The 19,431-nt window shown below is 37.6% G+C and overlaps 1 protein-coding gene across 1 annotated transcript in view; it reads left to right on the plus strand.

The window, feature by feature from the left end:
- Nucleotides 1-2,769: 2,769 nt before the first annotated feature.
- Nucleotides 2,770-19,431, plus strand: part of DOCK4 (dedicator of cytokinesis 4) — a gene marked incomplete at its 5' end in the record, with an annotated part of 608,904 nt that continues 592,242 nt past the window's right edge. The window contains 2 exon segments of the mRNA XM_053716722.1: nt 2,770-2,854; nt 15,506-15,657. Of these exon segments, the coding sequence (XP_053572697.1) occupies nt 2,770-2,854; nt 15,506-15,657 (237 nt within the window).

The raw sequence follows: 19,431 nt of genomic DNA on the forward strand, positions 1-19,431 counted from the left end.
AGCAATTAGAGAATGTATTAGTTTATCAATAGCCCATTTCTGTCATACTTGTGGCATTTTCTATTCTCTATTCAAATTTTTCATATTTTGCTTTATTTACTTTGCTTTTACATATATTTTTAATTTAACAAAAATAATACAAAATATTTTGTATATACTAATCCTTTTCTGCATTTTTTCATTTTTGGACATAGAACAGAAGTTGAATTAGATAAATGTCAATCTTGGTTAGTACTTTTTTTAGAGACACTCTGGTAGACTTTCTTGGCTTATTGGCTTGTTCTTATCACATGGGAACAATCTATTGTCACGCTAGCATTAGCGACTACTTTATAGTGATAATGACAGTTCATCAGATGGAAAATGCCAGCCATTACTTTTTATATGCCAACAGTATAGTTTGAGTTTCCAGGACTCGTGCTGTGCTGTCTCTTGGTTTTGCAGTTCTCCCTAGGACACAATATATATTATTAATGTATTTGCTACAATACTGAATGTCAGTCTGTAGGGTGATTATATTACCCCTTATAGGGAATGACAGTTTAAGTGGCAATTACGGCCATACCTAATATTTTTTTTTATCTTTTTTTTACATGATTATTATAATTGATGCCAGTTTTAGAATGTTGCTCCCCTGAGAAACATGTATTGATATGTACACTAAGTTTGTCTAATGCACTGTAAATGCGGTTGTAGTACTATTACTTTGTATAGGCAGAATATAATATCAGTATTCCTTTTAATTCCTTTCTAAAATAGAAAAAAAACTAAAGATAATTGCCTTACTTAATTTTTACTTAAAAGGAAGCATTTTATCAACCTTCAACATAGTACATTTTTTATTTTAATTTTTTACTTTCTCAGAAACACTAAAATTACAATGTAGACTGAACTGTGACCTTAAAAACATAGATGACTTTTAATAACCACTTATGGGATGTACTGTGTAATTTATTAATTAGATATACCGGTATTTGTCCCATATATTAGAAGTGGACACATTGAAAGAGTAATAGCTTGTTACGTATTCAGAATGTTTTGGGCAAAGCACTGATCTGTATGTGAATTGGTCTATTTTATTCTTAAGCGTTAAGAAGGAATATATATACACCTGTATACAGTATCCCACAAAAGTGAGTACACCCCCTCACATTTTTGTAAATAATTTATTATATCTTTTCATGTGACAAAACTCAAGAATTGACACTTTGCTACAATGTAAAGTAGTGAGTGTACAGCCTGTGTTACAGTGTAAATTTGCTGTCCCCTCAAAATAACTTAACACACAGCCATTAATGTCTAAACCGTTAGCAACAAAAGTGAGTACACCCCTAAGTGGAACTATCCAAATTGGGCCCAATTAGCTATTTTCCCTCCCCAGTGCCATGTGACTTGTTAGTGTTACAAGGTCTCAGGTGTGAATGGAGAGCAGGTGTGTTAAATTTGGTGTTATCGCTCTCACACTCTCTCATACTGGTCACTGGAAGTTCAACATGGCACCTCATGGCAAAGAACTCTCTGGGGATCTGAAAAAAAATAATTATTGCTCTACATAAAGATGGCCTAGGCTATAAGAAGATTGCTAAGACCCTGAAACTGAGCTGCAGCACGGTGGGCAAGACCATACAGCAGTTTCACAGGACAGGTTCTACTCAGAACAAGCCTCGCCATGGTCGACCAAAAAAAGTTGAGTGCACATGCTCAGCGTCATATCCAGAGGTTGCCTTTGGGTAATAGATTTATAAGTGCTGCCAGCATTGCAGCAGAGGTTGGAGGGGTGGGGGGGTCAGCCGGTCAGCGCTCAGACCACACGCTGCACACTGCATCAAATTGGTCTGCATGGCTGTTGTCCCAGAAGGAAGCCTCTTCTAAAGATGATGCACAAGAAAGCCTGCAAACAGTTTGCTGAAGACAAGCAGACTAAGGACATAGATTACTGGAAACATTTCCTGTGGTCCGATGAGACCAAGATAAACTTATTTGGTCCAGATGGTGTCAAGCGTCTGTGGCGGCAACCAGGTGAGGAGTACAAAGACAAGTGTGTCTTGCCTACAGTCAAGCATGGTGGTGGGAGTGTCATGGTCTGGGCCTGCATGAGTGCTGCCGGCACTGTGGAGCTACTGTTCATTGAGGGAACCAACATGTACTGTGACATACTGAAGCAGAGCATGATCCCCTCCCTTTGGAGACTGGACTGCAGGGCAGTATTCCAAAATGATAACGACCCCAAACACACCTCCAAGACGACCACTGCTTTGCTTTAGAAGCTGAGGGCAAAGGTGATGGACTGGCCAAGCATGTCTCCAGACCTAAACCCTATTGAGCATCTGTGAGGGCTTCTCAAACAGAAGATAGGGAAGCGCTTTGTGATGTCATCATGGAGAGTGGTAGAGGACTCCAGTGACAACCTGTGAAGCTCTGGTGAACTCCATGCCCAAAGGGGTTAAGGCAGTGCTTTAAAATAATTGTGGCCACACAAAATATTGACACTTTGGGCCCCAATTTGGACATTTCCACTTAGGGGTGTACTCACTTTTGTTGCCAACGGTTTAGACATTAATGGCTGTGTTGAGTTATTTTGAGGGGTGTACCCACTTTAGTGAGATACTGTATATATATATATATATATATATATATATATATATAATATATATATATATATATATATATTATATATATATATATTTATGTATATTTATTTATATATATATATATATATATACACATATACACACAGTATATATGATTTTATTTATTTTATTTTTACAGGCAGTTGGGACTAGACTTGGTTCCACGGAAAGAGTTTGCAATGGTAGATCCAGATGATATCAGTGTTACAGAATTATATAGACTGGTAAGTAAATGCTTATTTTAAATTCAATTATTGAGTGATACCTTTTACAGGATGTTCTAATTTCAAGTCTTTACAGAAAGTGAATATAGTTTCTACCAAGTAAATCGGGTTTGTTGATTTACAAGCTCTAACAATAATGACTGATATGACCGTTATATGATCTCTGGTTATTACAAGTGCTTTCGATGAAAAACCTTTAGTGGAGGGAAATAAATGTGAAACCGCAGTTTCATGACATACTCATAAGACACTGCTTTTGTAAGTATAAAGTTATCAGTACGGTAAGTTGCAATGCAAAATATCTATGTATGAAAGAAATGCTTTACAATAATAATAATTATTATAACCTTACTAAATAATTGAATATACTTTTGATGAAATATATTTTCCCAAATCTACAAGTTTACTTGAATTTAAAGAAGATTAATGAATACATGTCATTGTTAAATGGGACGGTAAAGTAAAAATTAAACTTTCATGATTCAGAGTGACATTTAATTTTAACACTTAAACTGCTGATCCATTTGCAATCCTGTGCAGAGCTGTTTTTAACCTTTTGCCACCGTTATGCCATTGTATTCCGTCAAAACGGCGCTGGGCTTTAGCACCATTATGGCGGAATACAATGTCATAGCCAATGGCTGTCCTGAAGCCAACTGCGCTTCCTGGATTTGATCGTGGCCTAGAGGGCGTTCCTAGTGTCATAAGGACGCCCCCCAGACCCGATCCAATAATTGAAATCTTGCGATCATGTGATTTTTTTTTTTCTTTTTTCTTTTGAAAGTTTTTATTGAGGTTATTAAGCAGTACAGAAGTTAAATATACAAGTTATACAAAAACAGTGAAACAGAGTACATGGACATTATGTTTGGTAATACAATCGCCTGCTTTCCCGCAAAAACAATGAGTATAGTAGCAATTAAGATAATAAACAAGCAAAACTGAAACCTCATTTTATATAATGTGAGTCCCTCACACGCTACATTGGGCCGCTCATGGACCCCAACACAATTATTTATCTTTAGAGGGAGTATGATTTACAATCTTACTGCACTAGGAAAAGAATGAGTGAAGGTGACCAATCTAGCTAGACCAAGTGGACAAAATAAGGACAGCGCTATGATGAGCTGTAAGAATTGCCATTAAAAGAGTGGTAAGGGTTGCGGTATGGGTAAGAGAAACTGCGTAGCAAGGCTAATACAGCGTTGAGAGAAAAATATGAATAAAAATAAAACAATGACCAGCAAGTCACAGATTTTAACACGTACAAAAATATAATCACTACTATGCGAGATACTCGGTCCCCAGAATATTCCACAACTGCTATAAAGGTTCAAATAAATAACATAAACAACATGATGTATATTCCAAATTTATAGGTATAAAATCTACTGATATTCTAATGATATTGTCATATAGCCACTGTATATTAATTAAGGTGGGTCTAAGGGCAGCTCCACTCCAACAGATAGGACTAGCCTGCTAAGTAGGTTCCATATGCTTCATCTGAATAAACCAGAGTGCTCACATACTCATAATAAAGATTATATATTTATAAAGTGAGGTGATATAGCTTCTTCTATAAAAGCAACAATATTGTCATGTGATTTTTCACTGATATAAAGTAGAGCATAAGGGGAGTTGCATTCTAATTGGAAATCACATATTTCCTATTCACTTAGTAGAAACCTGGTGACTGGGCATGGGCCCTATGCCCATCACATATGATCTCACATAGCTAGATGTGATATATATCCAAGGGAAAGGAAAACATAAGGGGTTACTTGGTAATGTGGGTGGAAAAAATATTGTTGTCATTATATAACACCCCAATATAACAGAGTAAGTTACCTTTGAAAAGGCAATATTCTTGGTCTACACAATATAAGAACTAGGCATGTGGAGGATGTGACCACCCAATATATCTAGGCTATACCTCTAATATTAAAAAAACATAAGTCCAAAAGGCCTGATATAGTTATCACCCCTCCTATATAGTGAGATTGTGTGATTTCAATTTGTCTACATCGGAACGTTGTTCCGATGTAGACATTATAACCCTGTCATGAAACGGTTAAATGCTGCTTACATTTAAGCCCCACTGTAAGGTATTTTTCATTGAGAAAACTACACATATTATATGTTGTTAGCATTAAAGACGTATGTTGGTGAAACTGTTTAATTACTGTATGTTGTGGGGGGTTTTTTTGCTAATTTTTTTGGTGGGTTTTAACTATAATTTTATAAAAAGTAATTTTACACTTATACCAAAGATAACACCTAATCACATTTTAGTTAAAGGTAAATATAAAAGGAGATACTAGTAACAAATGTTACAATAACAATAATAATAATTATTAACAGCAATAATAATTATAATAATATATGCTCATAAATATATACACACACACAGCTGAAATATACAAACTTTGATACAAATGCTTCAGTAATTATTAACTTAATGATTTTTACTACAAGCAATAAACAAATTCTTCTAATCTACACACTTATCTATTAGAATGTATTATTTGATATGATATGCCCAGGGTTTAAATAATATTGTTTTAAAGAAATCTCCAAAGATATAAGGATAAAGAGAATTATTTTTTTTGGGTGTTCACATTTTACGAAGTAAGGCTGGTCATACACATCATTAGAACAATGCCTAGCATTACACAAACACAACTAACCTTTAATATGTAATAAATAAAAATACAAGAAAATTTTTAAATACAAAAATGAATAGAACCAATTAATCGGTTACCAGCCAATTACTAAGCGTACTATGTGTAAAGAGTGAGAGTCTATTCACCATCAAAAACATGTTTGCCCCATCCAATAATAGTAATAACCATTTTATTGCACAGCCATTCTGCTGGGTAGACTTTCCTTATTACAATTAACACTGTGTTTTGTGAATTCCCATAAACTGGGGTATGCTTGTAATGGACTCAACATTATGAATTAGGATGTGCATATTTTATATTCGGTATTGAATGAATGCTGGTGGCGGGCATATTCGGCATTCTTTCTATTACGAATATTACGAATGTGCATCCCTACATATGAATGTAAAGTGCAGTAAAAACTCAATTGTACCCCATATGAAGCTATTAGAAAGGTCAAACTGGAAAGACAAACTCGCCTCATCACCATAGCACTTGGCCCACACATGATGCTTGCTTTGTCAAATAGAGCTTTTCCAAAAGACCAAGATACACATGCTTCACCAATGAGAAGTATAAAACTGTTGTTTTTAAGTGACAATTTACTGTTCTGCACAGTAGTTCTGAGGGGCCACTCAAAAGATTTGGTTGTGGAATATAGTTTGGATAGCCCTAATTTAGAGATTTGGCTTCACAGATGTATTCAGATCTCTTAAGGTATTTGGGATGCTACAAAGGAGATCTTGAAGGTTGACCTTTTTGTACCTTTATTTAGTGTCAAGAAAAGAACTCAAGAAATATTGGGGGGGGATATACTTGGATTATTTGATTTGTTCCTCATTACTTGGGGCTTAGTAGTTCAGAAGGAGAACCCCCACTTTCCTCTTGTTAAGTGTAGTCAGTCCACGGGTCATCCATTACTTATGGAATATATCTCTTCCTAACAGGAAGCTGCAAGAGGATCACCCAGCAGAGCTTGCTACATAGCTCCTCCCCTCACATGTCATATTCAGTCATTCTCTTGCAGCCTAACTAGATAGGTCGCTGTGAGAGGTCTGTGGTGTTTTTTAACTTAGTTTATTTCTACAATCAAAAGTTTGTTATTTTAAATGGCACCGGAGTGTGCTGTTTGTTCTCAGGCAGCATTAGAAGAAGAATCTGCCTGCGTTTTCTATGATCTTAGCAGACGTAACTAAGATCCACTGGCTGTTCTCATCTGAGGAGTGAGGTAACTTCAGAGAAGGGGAATAGCATGCAGGGCCCCCCCCTGCAAATGAGGTATGTGCAGTAATTATTTTTCTGAGGAATGGATTGACTGAGAAAATACTGCTGATACCAATGTAAAGTAAGTTCAGCCTTAAATGCAGTGATAGCGACTGGTATTAGGCTGATGAGTGTGTGTACACTGAATGTATTTTTCTAAGGAATGGAATTGACTCTGAAAATACTGTTAATATTGAAATAATGTATGAGCCTTAACTGCAGTAAAAGCGACTGGTAGCAGGCTTATTAATAACAATTCATAACTTTTCAAATGTATGTTTAAAACGTTTACTGGCATGTTAATCGTTTTTTGTGAGGTACTTGGTGATAAAACTTATTGGGGCATGATTTTTACCACATGGCCATCTTTGTTTTCTGCATAGAAACAGTTTTCTGAGCTTCCCCACTGTTGTAATATGAGTGGGAGGGGCATATTTTAGCGCTTTTTTGCGCAGTAAAAATTCAGTCACAATCTGTCTACTTCATCCTCCATGATCCAGATCGTCTCTAGAGAGCTCAGGGGTATTCAAAATTCATTTTGAGGGAGGTAATCAGTCACAGCAGACCTGTGAGAGTGTGTTTTGACTGTGAGAAAAACGTTAATTATTAAATTGTTAATCCGTTTTTGGGTATTAAGGGGTTAATCATCCATTTGCTGGTGGGTGCAATCCTTTGCTAACTTAATACATTTACTGTGAAAAATTGGTTGCTATAACTATTTTGGTTCATTGTTATTTCAACTGTGACAGCTTTTTGTGCTTCTTAAAGGCACAGTAGCGTTTTTTATATTGCTTGTAAATTTATTTAGAAAAGTATTTCCAAGCTTGCTAGTCTCATTGCTAGTCTGTTTAAACATGTCTGACACAGATGAATCTCTTTGTTCACTATGTTTAAAGGCCAATGTGGAGCCCAATAGAAATTTATGTACTAATTGCATTGATGCTACTTTAAATAAAAGTCAATCTTTACATGTAAAGAAATTATCACCAGACAACGAGGGGGAAGTTATGCCGACTAACTCTCCTCACGTGTCAGTACCTTCGCCTCCCGCTCAGGAGGTGCGTGATTTTGTGGCGCCAAGTACATCAGGGAGGCCCTTACAAATCACTTTGCAAGACATGGCTACTGTTATGACAGAAGTATTATCTAAATTGCCAGAATTAAGAGGCAAGCGCGATAGCTCTGGGTTAAGGACAGAGCACGCGGATGAGGTGAGAGCCATGTCAGATACTGCGTCACAGTTTGCAGAACGTGAAGACGGAGAGCTTCATTCTGTGGGTGACGGATCTGATCCAGGGAGACTGGATTCAGAGATTTCTAATTTTAAATTTAAGCTTGAGAACCTCCGCATATTGCTAGGGGAGGTATTAGCGGCTCTGAATGATTGTAACACGGTTGCAATTCCAGAAAAATTATGTAGGTTGGATAGATACTATGCGGTACCGGTGTGTACTGACGTGTTTCCTATACCTAAAAGGCTTACAGAGATTATTAGCAAGGAGTGGGATAGACCTGGTGTGCCCTTTTCCCCTCCTCCCATATTTAGGAAAATGTTTCCTATAGACGCCACCACACGAGACTTATGGCAGACGGTCCCTAAGGTGGAGGGAGCAGTTTCTACTTAGCTAAGCGTACCACTATCCCGGTGGAGGATAGTTGTGCCTTTCCAGATCCAATGGATAAGAAATTAGAGGGTTACCTTAAGAAAATGTTTGTTCAACAAGGTTTTATCTTACAGCCCCTTGCATGCATTGCGCCTGTCACTGCTGCGGCGGCATTCTGGTTTGAGTCTCTGGAAGAGGCCATTCGCACAGCTCCATTGGATGAAATTATGAACAAGCTTAAAGCACTTAGGCTAGCTAACGCATTTGTTTCTGATGCCGTCGTACATTTAACCAAACTTACGGCTAAGAACTCTGGATTCGCCATCCAAGCGCGCAGAGCGCTATGGCTTAAATCCTGGTCAGCTGACGTGACTTCTAAATCTAAATTGCTTAATATTCCTTTAAAAGGGCAGACCTTATTCGGGCCCGGCTTGAAAGACATTATAGCTGACATTACGGGAGGTAAGGGCCATGCTCTACCTCAGGACAGGGCCAAATCAAAGGCCAAACAGTCTAATTTTCGTGCCTTTCGTAACTTCAAGGCTGGAGCAGCATCAACTTCCTCCGCTCCAAAACAGGAAGGAGCTGTTGCTCGTTACAGGCAGGGCTGGAAAGTTAACCAGTCCTGGAACAAGGGCAAGCAGGCCAAGAAACCTGCTGCTGCCCCCAAGACAGCATGAAGAGAGGGCCCCCTATCCGGAAACGGATCTAGTGGGGGGCAGACTTTCTCTCTTCGCCCAGGCTTGGGCAAGAGATGTCCAGGATCCCTGGGCGTTGGAGATCATATCTCAGGGATATCTCCTGGACTTCAAAACTTCTCCTCCACGAGGGAGATTTCATCTTTCAAGGTTATCAGCAAACCAAATAAAGAAAGAGGCGTTTCTACGCTGTGTACAAGACCTTTTACTAATGGGGGTGATCTACCCAGTTCCGCGGACGGAACACGGGCAGGGATTCTATTCAAATCTATTTGTGGTTCCCAAGAAAGAGGGAACCTTCAGACCAATCTTGGACTTAAAAATCCTAAACAAATTTCTAAGAGTTCCATCATTCAAAATGGAAACTATTCGAACCATCCTTCCCATGATCCAAGAGGGTCAGTACATGACCACAGTGGATTTAAAGGATGCCTACCTTCACATACCGATTCACAAGGATCATTATCGGTACCTAAGATTTGCTTTCCTAGACAGGCATTACCAGTTTGTAACTCTTCCCTTCGGATTAGCTACGGCTCCAAGAATCTTTACAAAAGTTCTGGGCTCACTTCTGGCGGTACTAAGACCGCGAGGCATAGCGGTGACTCCGTACCTAGACGACATTCTGATACAAGCGTCAAGTTTTCAAACTGCCAAGTCTCATACAGAGATAGTTCTGGCATTTCTGAGGTCGCATGGGTGGAAGGTGAACGTGGAAAAGAGTTCTCTATTACCACTTACAAGAGTTCCCTTTCTAGGGACTCTTATAGATTCTGTAGAGATGAAAATTTACCTGACAGAGGCCAGGTTATCAAAACTTCTAAATGCTTGCCGTGTCCTTCATTCCATTCCACACCCGTCAGTAGCTCAGTGCATGGATGTAATCGGCTTAATGGTAGCGGCAATGAACATAGTACCATTTGCGTGCCTGCATCTCAGACCGCTGCAATTGTGCATGCTAAGTCAGTGGAACGGGGATTACTCAGATTTGTCCCCCCTACTAAGTCTGGATCAAGAGACCAGAGATTCTCTTCTATGGTGGCTCTCTCGGCCACATCTGTCCAAGGGGATGACCTTTCGCAGGCCAGATTGGACGATTGTAACAACAGACGCCAGCCTTCTAGGCTGGGGCGCAGTCTGGAACTCCCTGAAAGCTCAGGGATTATGGACTCAGGAGGAGAAACTCCTCCCAATAAATATTCTGGAATTAAGAGCAATATTCAATGCTCTCCTAGCTTGGCCTCAGTTAGCAACTCTGAGGTTCATCAGATTTCAGTCGGACAGCATCACGACTGTGGCTTACATCAACCATCAAGGGGGAACCAGAAGTTCCCTAGCGATGTTGGAAGTCTCAAAGATAATTCGCTGGGCAGAGTCTCACTCTTGCCACCTGTCAGCGATTTACATCCCAGGCGTAGAGAACTGGGAGGCGGATTTTCTAAGTCGCCAGACTTTTCATCCAGGGGAGTGGGAACTTCATCCGGAGGTCTTTGCTCAACTGATTCTTCGTTGGGGCAAACCAGATCTGGATCTCATGGCGTCTCGCCAGAACGCCAAGCTTCCTTGTTACGGATCCAGGTCCAGGGACCCGGGAGCGGTGCTGATAGATGCTCTGACAGCCCCTTGGGTCTTCAACATGGCTTATGTGTTTCCACCCTTCCCGATGCTTCCTCATTTGATTGCCAAGATCAAACAGGAGAGAGCTTCGGTGATTCTGATAGCGCCTGCGTGGCCACGCAGGACCTGGTATGCAGACCTAGTGGACATGTCGTCCTGTCCACCGTGGTCTCTACCTCTGAGACAGGACCTTCTAATTCAGGGTCCTTTCAAACATCCAAATCTAATTTCTCTGAGGCTGACTGCATCGAGATTGAACGCTTGATTCTATCAAAGCGTGGCTTCTCGGAGTCGGTTATTGATACCTTAATACAGGCTAGGAAGCCTGTTACCAGAAAAATTTACCATAAGATATGGCGTAAATATTTATATTGGTGCGAATCCAAGAGTTACTCATGGAGTAAGGTTAGGATTCCTAGGATATTGTCCTTTCTACAAGAGGGTTTAGAAAAGGGCTTATCTGCTAGTTCGTTAAAGGGACAGATTTCTGCTCTGTCTATTCTTCTACACAAACGTCTGGCTGAAGTTCCAGACGTTCAGGTTTTTTGTCAGGCTTTAACTAGGATTAAGCCTGTGTTTAAGACTGTTGCTCCGCCGTGGAGCTTAAACTTAGTTCTTCATGTTCTTCAAGGCGTTCCATTTGAACCCCTTCATTCCATTGATATCAAGCTGTTATCCTGGAAGGTTTTGTTTTTGATGGCTATTTCCTCGGCTCGAAGAGTCTCTGAGTTATCTGCCTTACATTGTGATTCTCCTTATCTGATTTTTCATTCAGACAAGGTAGTTCTGCGTACTAAACCTGGGTTCTTACCTAAGGTAGTTACTAACAGGAATATCAATCAAGAGATTGTTGTTCCATCACTGTGTCCTAACCCTTCTTCAAAGAAGGAACGACTTTTGCATAATTTGGACGTAGTCCGTGCCCTGAAGTTCTATTTGCAGGCAACTAAATATTTTCGTCAAACTTCTTCCCTGTTTGTCGTTTACTCTGGACAGAGAAGAGGTCAAAAGGCTTCGGCTACCTCTCTCTCTTTTTGGCTTCGTAGCATAATACGTTTAGCCTATGAGACTGCTGGACAGCAGCCTCCTGAAAGGATTACAGCTCATTCTACTAGAGCTGTGGCTTCCACCTGGGCCTTTAAAAATGAGGCCTCTGTTGAACAGATTTGCAAGGCTGCGACTTCGTCTTCGCTTCACACCTTTTCAAAATTTTACAAATTTGCCACTTTTGCTTCTTCGGAGGCTATTTTTGGGAGAAAGGTACTTCAGGCAGTGGTTCCTTCTGTTTAATGTTCCTGCCTTGTCCCTCCCTTCATCCGTGTACTTTAGCTTTGGTATTGGTATTCCATAAGTAATGGATGACCCGTGGACTGACTACACTTAACAAGAGAAAACATAATTTATGCTTACCTGATAAATTTATTTCTCTTGTAGTGTAGTCAGTCCACGGCCCGCCCTGTCTTTAAGGCAGACCTAAATTTTAATTAAACTCCAGTCACCACTGCACCCTATGGTTTCTCCTTTCTCATCTGCTTTGGTCGAATGACTGAATATGACATGTGAGGGGAGGAGCTATGTAGCAAGCTCTGCTGGGTGATCCTCTTGCAGCTTCCTGTTAGGAAGAGATATATTCCATAAGTAATGGATGACCCGTGGACTGACTACACTACAAGAGAAATACATTTATCAGGTAAGCATAAATTATGTTTTTAACAGTTGGGGGCGCCTACCACTCACCACCAAATCAGTGCAATAATACTGATAGATAATTAGTATAAAATAAATTATAATAATTATAAAAAAATCATAATAAAAGAGACTGAATAGTCCAATTCCTAATCTAAATTTGCACTGTAGAGATGTAAATGTGATCATCCCAAAAATGAAGTTTCCTCATGGTGCAGTAATTGAAGCAAACAGCACAACAATAATGAAAACATCCACTTACATGTATGGAGTCATTAAGAAAGTGCTAGTAACGCCGTCCAGGACCTCTGAGTGTTAAAGGGATACTGAACCCAAATTTGTTCTTTCATTATTCAGATAGAGCATGCAATTTTACACAACTTTCTAATTTACTTTTATTATCAGCTTTTCTTCATTTTGTTGGTACAGTATAGAACAGAAGTGAGTACACCCCAATGCAATTTACCTAATGATTCAAAATTGTATAACCTAACAGTAACTGCATTACGTCTAAGTTTTACAGTAGGGTATTTTCTCTTATGTAAAATATAAAAAAAACAGTTTAGATTTACTATATTAAAAATACTGACGCCAAAGCAGCAAATCAATGCAACAAAAGTCAGTGCACCTTTCAGTACTGAGATTCAAATCCTTTTATTTGTTCAATACTTTGCATGTCCACCTTTATTTTTGATGACAGACTTAAACGGACAATTCACCCAAAAATGTTTCCCCTTTAAATTGTTCCCAATTATTTATTTTACCTGCTGGAGTGTTTTAAATTGTTTACAAGTAGCTCATTTAGCCCTATTTTGGCATTTGAAATAGCTGATTTAGCCTGTGGTATCCCAACCTATACTGAAAGTTTCTATACTGGAGTATATTCTTTTGAATAGCCTAAATAAACACAGCCAGCAGAAGAGATTACACTCTGTGGGAGGCATGATAGTTAAGTAATAAAATTATAATTTTCCATTGTTCTCTCTAAGTATTGAGCTTTGGTTTTCTAGACAAATATAAGATAAGGAAGCAAGTGTGTGTACACAAAGTGATAACATAATGATATATGATATTACCTGAAACTCAACCCATTGTAATAGGCTGTGATTTAAAAGCACAAAATCTACTACTAAGCTACTTCATATACACAAATAAACCTTAAAATGCAATTTTTCATAAATGTTATACTCTGCAGCTGGTTTAACAAGTCATTGAAAATACATTCATATAAAAACAATTTTACAGTGTACTGTCCCTTTAATCCTCCTTGGCATGGAGAAAAACAGTGACGTACAAATTTCTGGAGAGATTTTCTGCCCTTCTTCAGAGATAAATTTTTTCAGCTGCTCTTTGCTGGAGGAGTTGTGTTGCCTTTACCATTCTCTTTAAAATACCCCAAAGGTGTTCTACTGGATTCAAGTCAGGTGACATACTTGGTCAGGTCTTAGTTTTCACTTGTTTCTCCTTTAGAAACTCCTTTGGGATTTTGGCAGTGTGCTTTGGATTGTTATTATGCTGGAATATTCACCCTCTGCCAAACTTCTGGAGATTGGGAGTCATCTTGTCAGCCAGTATTTTGGTATATTGCAGGTATTCATGGTGCCATCTATAAATGTCATCTCCCCAACACTTTTTGCAGTCATGCAGCCCCATATCGTCACACTCCCACCTCCATCATTCACTGTTGGGACTATGCATTCACTGTAATAATCCTGACCAGGTTCACACCAAACATGCTGCACCCCATCTGAGCCGAAAAATTAAATTGTATCTTTGTCTTGGCCATCTTAACAAATATTGTGCTTCCAGTATTCATCAGGCTTTTCATATTGTTTAGCAAAATCTTGCAGTTTTGTGCTGAAGAGCAAGCAAGTTTTTTTTTCCTTGGATGCTGTGTCCTTAGCACTGTCCAAACTGTCACAGAAACTGCAAATTCTATCGATAATACCTGAGCCAAATCTGAAGCACTTGCCTGTTGCCTGTTTTTTCAGAGCTAGATTGTGCTAGCGTACTGTCTGTGGCGTCATTTTAGGAGGACAGCCACTGTGGCTCTGATTTTTGGCACTGTGTATCGATCTATACTGATTTGTAGTTGGTCACCAATCTTCCTGTATCATTTTCCATCTTTGTGAAGTCTTACAATCAGATTTATAAATTCCTCTGGTAATTATTTTCCATGTGGAGACATGATGCAAAATTGGAGATAGACACAGCCCATTAGTAAAAAAATTAGACTGTTATGGTAACTATGCTCATGCAATTAGGCTAGTTGGAAATCATAGGTGTACTCAATTTTGTTTCAGTGATCTAACTTGTGTGTCAGTGACCACAGGTGTATTCAACTTTTCTTGCATTAAGTTTCTACTTTGGGGCCTGTATTTTCAATATAATCTTTCTAAAGTATTTGTTTTTTATTGTTTATAATAGGAAATACTCTACTTGTCAACTTAGAAATAAGACAATTATTGAGAGATGATACAATTTTGAATAATTTGATATTTAAGTGATACTGCCCAGGGGTGTACTCACTTCTGTTGTATACTGTATCTTTATTTGAAAAAGCAGGAATGTAAGCTTACGAGCCAGCCCATCTTTGGTTCAGCACCAAGGGTAGCGCTTGTTGATTGGCAGCTAAATGTAGCCACCAATCAGCAAGTGCTTCACAGGGTGCTGAACCAATTGAATGTACAGCAATACACTACTGGGAGCTAGCTGAATACATAGTTTAACCAATGACAAGAGGCATCTATGTGTAGCCACCAATAAGCAGCTAGCGGTCTACCTAAATATAATTTTCAACAAAGAAAACCAAGAGAATGAAGCAAATTAGATAATAGAAGTAAAATTTTTTTTTTTTTTTACATTTTTTAGGTTTAATTTCCTTTTAAGTAAGACCATGTATATTTCACATCACTGCCTTTCTACCTAGATATAGAAGCATTTTCATTTGCTGAATGTTGTAGTGCAAAAATATCAGGTAAATGCAATTGCCTCAGGTACGAAGGAATGACCTTTTTGCTACCTATTAAACATGTTTTTGTTTCTTGCATTTCTTTCTTTGGCATGTTGTTCTCAACTACAAAGAGCTTTTTATTTAACCCTTTGTATATTTCTTAGATGGAACATAGACATCGAAAGAAAGACACTCCAGTGCCAGCAAGCAGTCACCATCTCTTTGTACAGATGAAGAGCTTAATGTGTTCAAACCTGGGTGAAGAACTAGAAGTAATATTTTCTCTGTATGACAGCAAAGAAAGTCGTCCAATCAGGTAAACTTTGTTTTATGTGTAATGTGTTATTGTTGCCTTTGATTTATTGTCTCGTTCACACTTTTGTGTACAGTTGCAGGCAACAAAACAGTTCCCTCTTCAAAACTAATTTGTTTTGTTGCTTTTCTAGAGTTATTAATGAACCATAAAAAGCAGATTTTAATATTATGCCTAATTATAGCCATTGCATAAAGTATAATTATTTTGTACTTACCAAAACTATTAGAACAGGAACAATCACACAAGGTCACCTTCAAAATATATATGATCAGATTTTAGGTACCTTTTTAAAAAAATTCTTACCTCATCCAAACTATAACATTTAAAAGAACATTATGTAATTGTCCTTTGAAAATATGCGTGGAAAGCAAACACTGAACCCTTGCAAATACATAGGGCTAGATTACAGTTGGAGCGCAACACTCCAACTAATAAATATAAACACGTAAATAGAAATGTATACATTCATATACTTATATATTAACATATAGTTGTGACTGGGTTACGCAAGCTGTGGCCATTAGACTGTCTGCATAAAAACAAGGCTCCATTGAAGTCTATGAGGGAAAACTTAACCACGATTGTGCGTGCTTTTGAACGCTAGGATGCGATTGCGAGGGAGCAATATTTCCACTTTGCAACCATAATCTCGCACTCCAAAATAACCAAACTGAGCACAGATTATGGGTGCACCAAAGCGCAAATATGCACTCAACTCTTCATCTAGCTCATAGTTGGCAGTTGACATAGTTTGAGTAGAAGAGAGGGAGAGAGAAAAAAACAAAACATTACTCTCAGAGCAAGTAATAATACATTACTCGTTCTTTGATGGGGAGTTTAATATTGGTATTTCCATGATTTTTGTCATGTGATTGGAAACTTAAAGCGACACTAAAGTCAAAATTAAACTTTCATGATTCAGCTAAAGTATGCAGTTTTAAGAGATTTTCCAATTTACTATACACTTTCTGGGGCACCAGCTCCTACTGAGCATGTGCACAAGTTCACAGGGTATACATATACTAGTCTGTGATTGGCTAATCGCTGTCACATGATACAGGGGGCCGGCATATGGGGAAAAAATACATTTGTCAGACAAAAAATCTACTGCTTATTTGAAATTCAGAGTAAGTGTTATTGCATTGTCTTTTTTATTATGCACTTGTTAATTATGTAATTCTACTGTATTTAGTGGTCCTTTAAATTCTGCCTTTAGCTTAAAGGGACAGCAACATCGAAATACCATACAGCAATTCCCTACTGGTAGCTAGAAGAATAAGAAACATATGTATGTAGCCACCATCAATCGTCGGTTATACCTAGGTATACTCTTCAACAAAACATACCAAGAGAACAAAGCAAATTTGATAATAGAAATACATTGGAATGTTTTGAAAATTGCATGCTCTGGGGCCGATTTATCAAAGCGTCAATCTCGGTGCATTTGCTGGAGTCCATATGCTCACCAGACATTGCTGCAGAGAATCCACATATGACACCCTTATTTATTAAAAAGTCTGTCAAAAACACGTGCGTCAAGTACGGAGCGATGAGCATCGGACTGTTGATAAATAAGAGTCATCGATGTCACAGATATTCTGTTTTTTCAACTTTATTTATACCATATCATTACTTTCCATGAACAAGCACATTTCTCTAAAGCTAATCTTTTATTTTTCATCTGTTAATGTCCAAGAAATAGCTAGATATATACCTGAACAAACAATAATATCTCATAGAAAGTAATTTTTTTGTTTATTTGTTATACAAAAAAATCTGATATATATGATATTTTCACATAAATTAATGTGTATTTGTATTTCTAGAAATCATGCTATGACTATCTCATGTTTTTTTCTTTTTTTTTTTAATAATTTTAATGCTGTGTTTATTTATACCACTATATATATATATATATATATATATATATTATTCTGAGGAAAAATAATTGTGAATATAACATGTAATCAGGGTATCATAGGTATTTATTTGCAAACAATAGATATTTTAAGAGCTGGGCCAGTTTTCTCTCTGCACCTGTGTAACCCTTCCTGATTGCAGTGTTTTTTTAAACACCACCCCTACACAAGTGTTATAAAATGGGCTGGCTTATAAGATGATATTTCTTAATGAAAATGAAATTCAAGAGAAGGAAGAAAAACACTGAAAATATGACAATAAAGAGGTGATTTTAATTTCTGCTGTATCTGATTCATGACTGTTTAATGTTAGGTGGACTATCCCTTTGAGCTATCATTTTAAGATTATATTAAATCAAACCTTATTCAATTTTTAAAATCATTGTCAATAGTATTACACTGTGTGTCCTAATGTCATCATCAATGTTTAGCTTTAATACTAATTTCACATAAACATACTTTCAAAGTATAATACACAATGTAACAAATAGCACTTACAAATTCTGATGAGTGATCAATGACACAAGTTTCGAGCAATTTGATTCGTTAGTGATAGTATAAAATGTATATTTAAATCAGATTGGCTGATGTCATAAATCATGTGATTATGCATTTCCCAATCAAAAGTGATTGAAAATTTCACTAGTTTGTGGGTTGTTTAGGAGTTTGAGTATTGCGTCCAATTTAGTGCGAAGTATTGCTTCCAATTTGGTGCGAAATGCAGTGGGACTTGCATTACATGTGTTAAACATGGTGAAATTAGATTGATCAAAGAAATGAAATTAGCTATAATATGTAATGTATTTATTAAATATTTATCGCTATATCTACTAGTCCTGTTGCCAGAGAGACATTACCTGTCATTAAAATTACTTTTGAAATTAATCTGTTCCTTTGAAATTACATGTGATTATAATGTTATTGTTCAACATATTATTTAGATACTGAACATGCGTCTTTGTTGTGTGATTTAGAAAGAGTATACAATTGTAATCAACTTTCTAATTTACATAAATAAGTGATATGCTTCATTTTCTTGCAGCATCTAACATAACCTTTCTGGGTTTTTAGACTCCCATTGATTTCTATGGCATTCGCGGCCTCAAGGGTGGTGGTTTGAACGATAGGTATGCTGTGGCAGAGAATACGCGAGCGTGCCTGTTGAATGTTTGATAAATTGGGAAGAGGGTCAAATTGAGTCGAATGTGAATTCAAAACATCTGGAATGACACAAGCATCGATCTGCGTCGGATTGAGATTGCGGGAGCGTATGTTACATCACACATTTCAACATTTGACAATGGCGATGCTTTGTTAATTACGGCAGATTAAATTTGCGTTGGATATGACGCGAGATTCAAGCGGATTCCATTGTATTATCAGTTGATTTTTAAGCTGACACTTCACTGCTGTTTTTTTTTTTGTTTGTTTTTTTTAAACTTAAACTCATGCAGAAAGCATGGGAAAATATTTCTTTTTTTATGAATTTTTTTTACAAAAAAACACATTTTTGCTGCTGGACTTGCAATTAAAGATTATAGAAAGTTAGACACTCTAGAGAAAATAATGTCTTGGGTATATTTTCAAATTTGGATTCATTCAGCACTAACTCTACCTTTGAGCATCTTACATTAAAGATTTAAAACATATGATTTCAAAGAGTTTAGTTGAACAAGATGAATATTATCATGCTCACCAAAAGCCAAAGGATCTTGCTTTATTTTATTTAGTTCCCAAAGAATATCTCATGATCCCCTGCTGATGATGGGCGATACTCTCTATACATACTGTATAAATATTAAGGCCTTTAAATACCGTAAAATTGGTTTCCCCATAATGTGTTTCAAATAAACTG

This window comes from Bombina bombina, chromosome 6 (genome assembly GCF_027579735.1).
Source record: "Bombina bombina isolate aBomBom1 chromosome 6, aBomBom1.pri, whole genome shotgun sequence".
Taxonomy (NCBI): domain Eukaryota; kingdom Metazoa; phylum Chordata; class Amphibia; order Anura; family Bombinatoridae; genus Bombina; species Bombina bombina.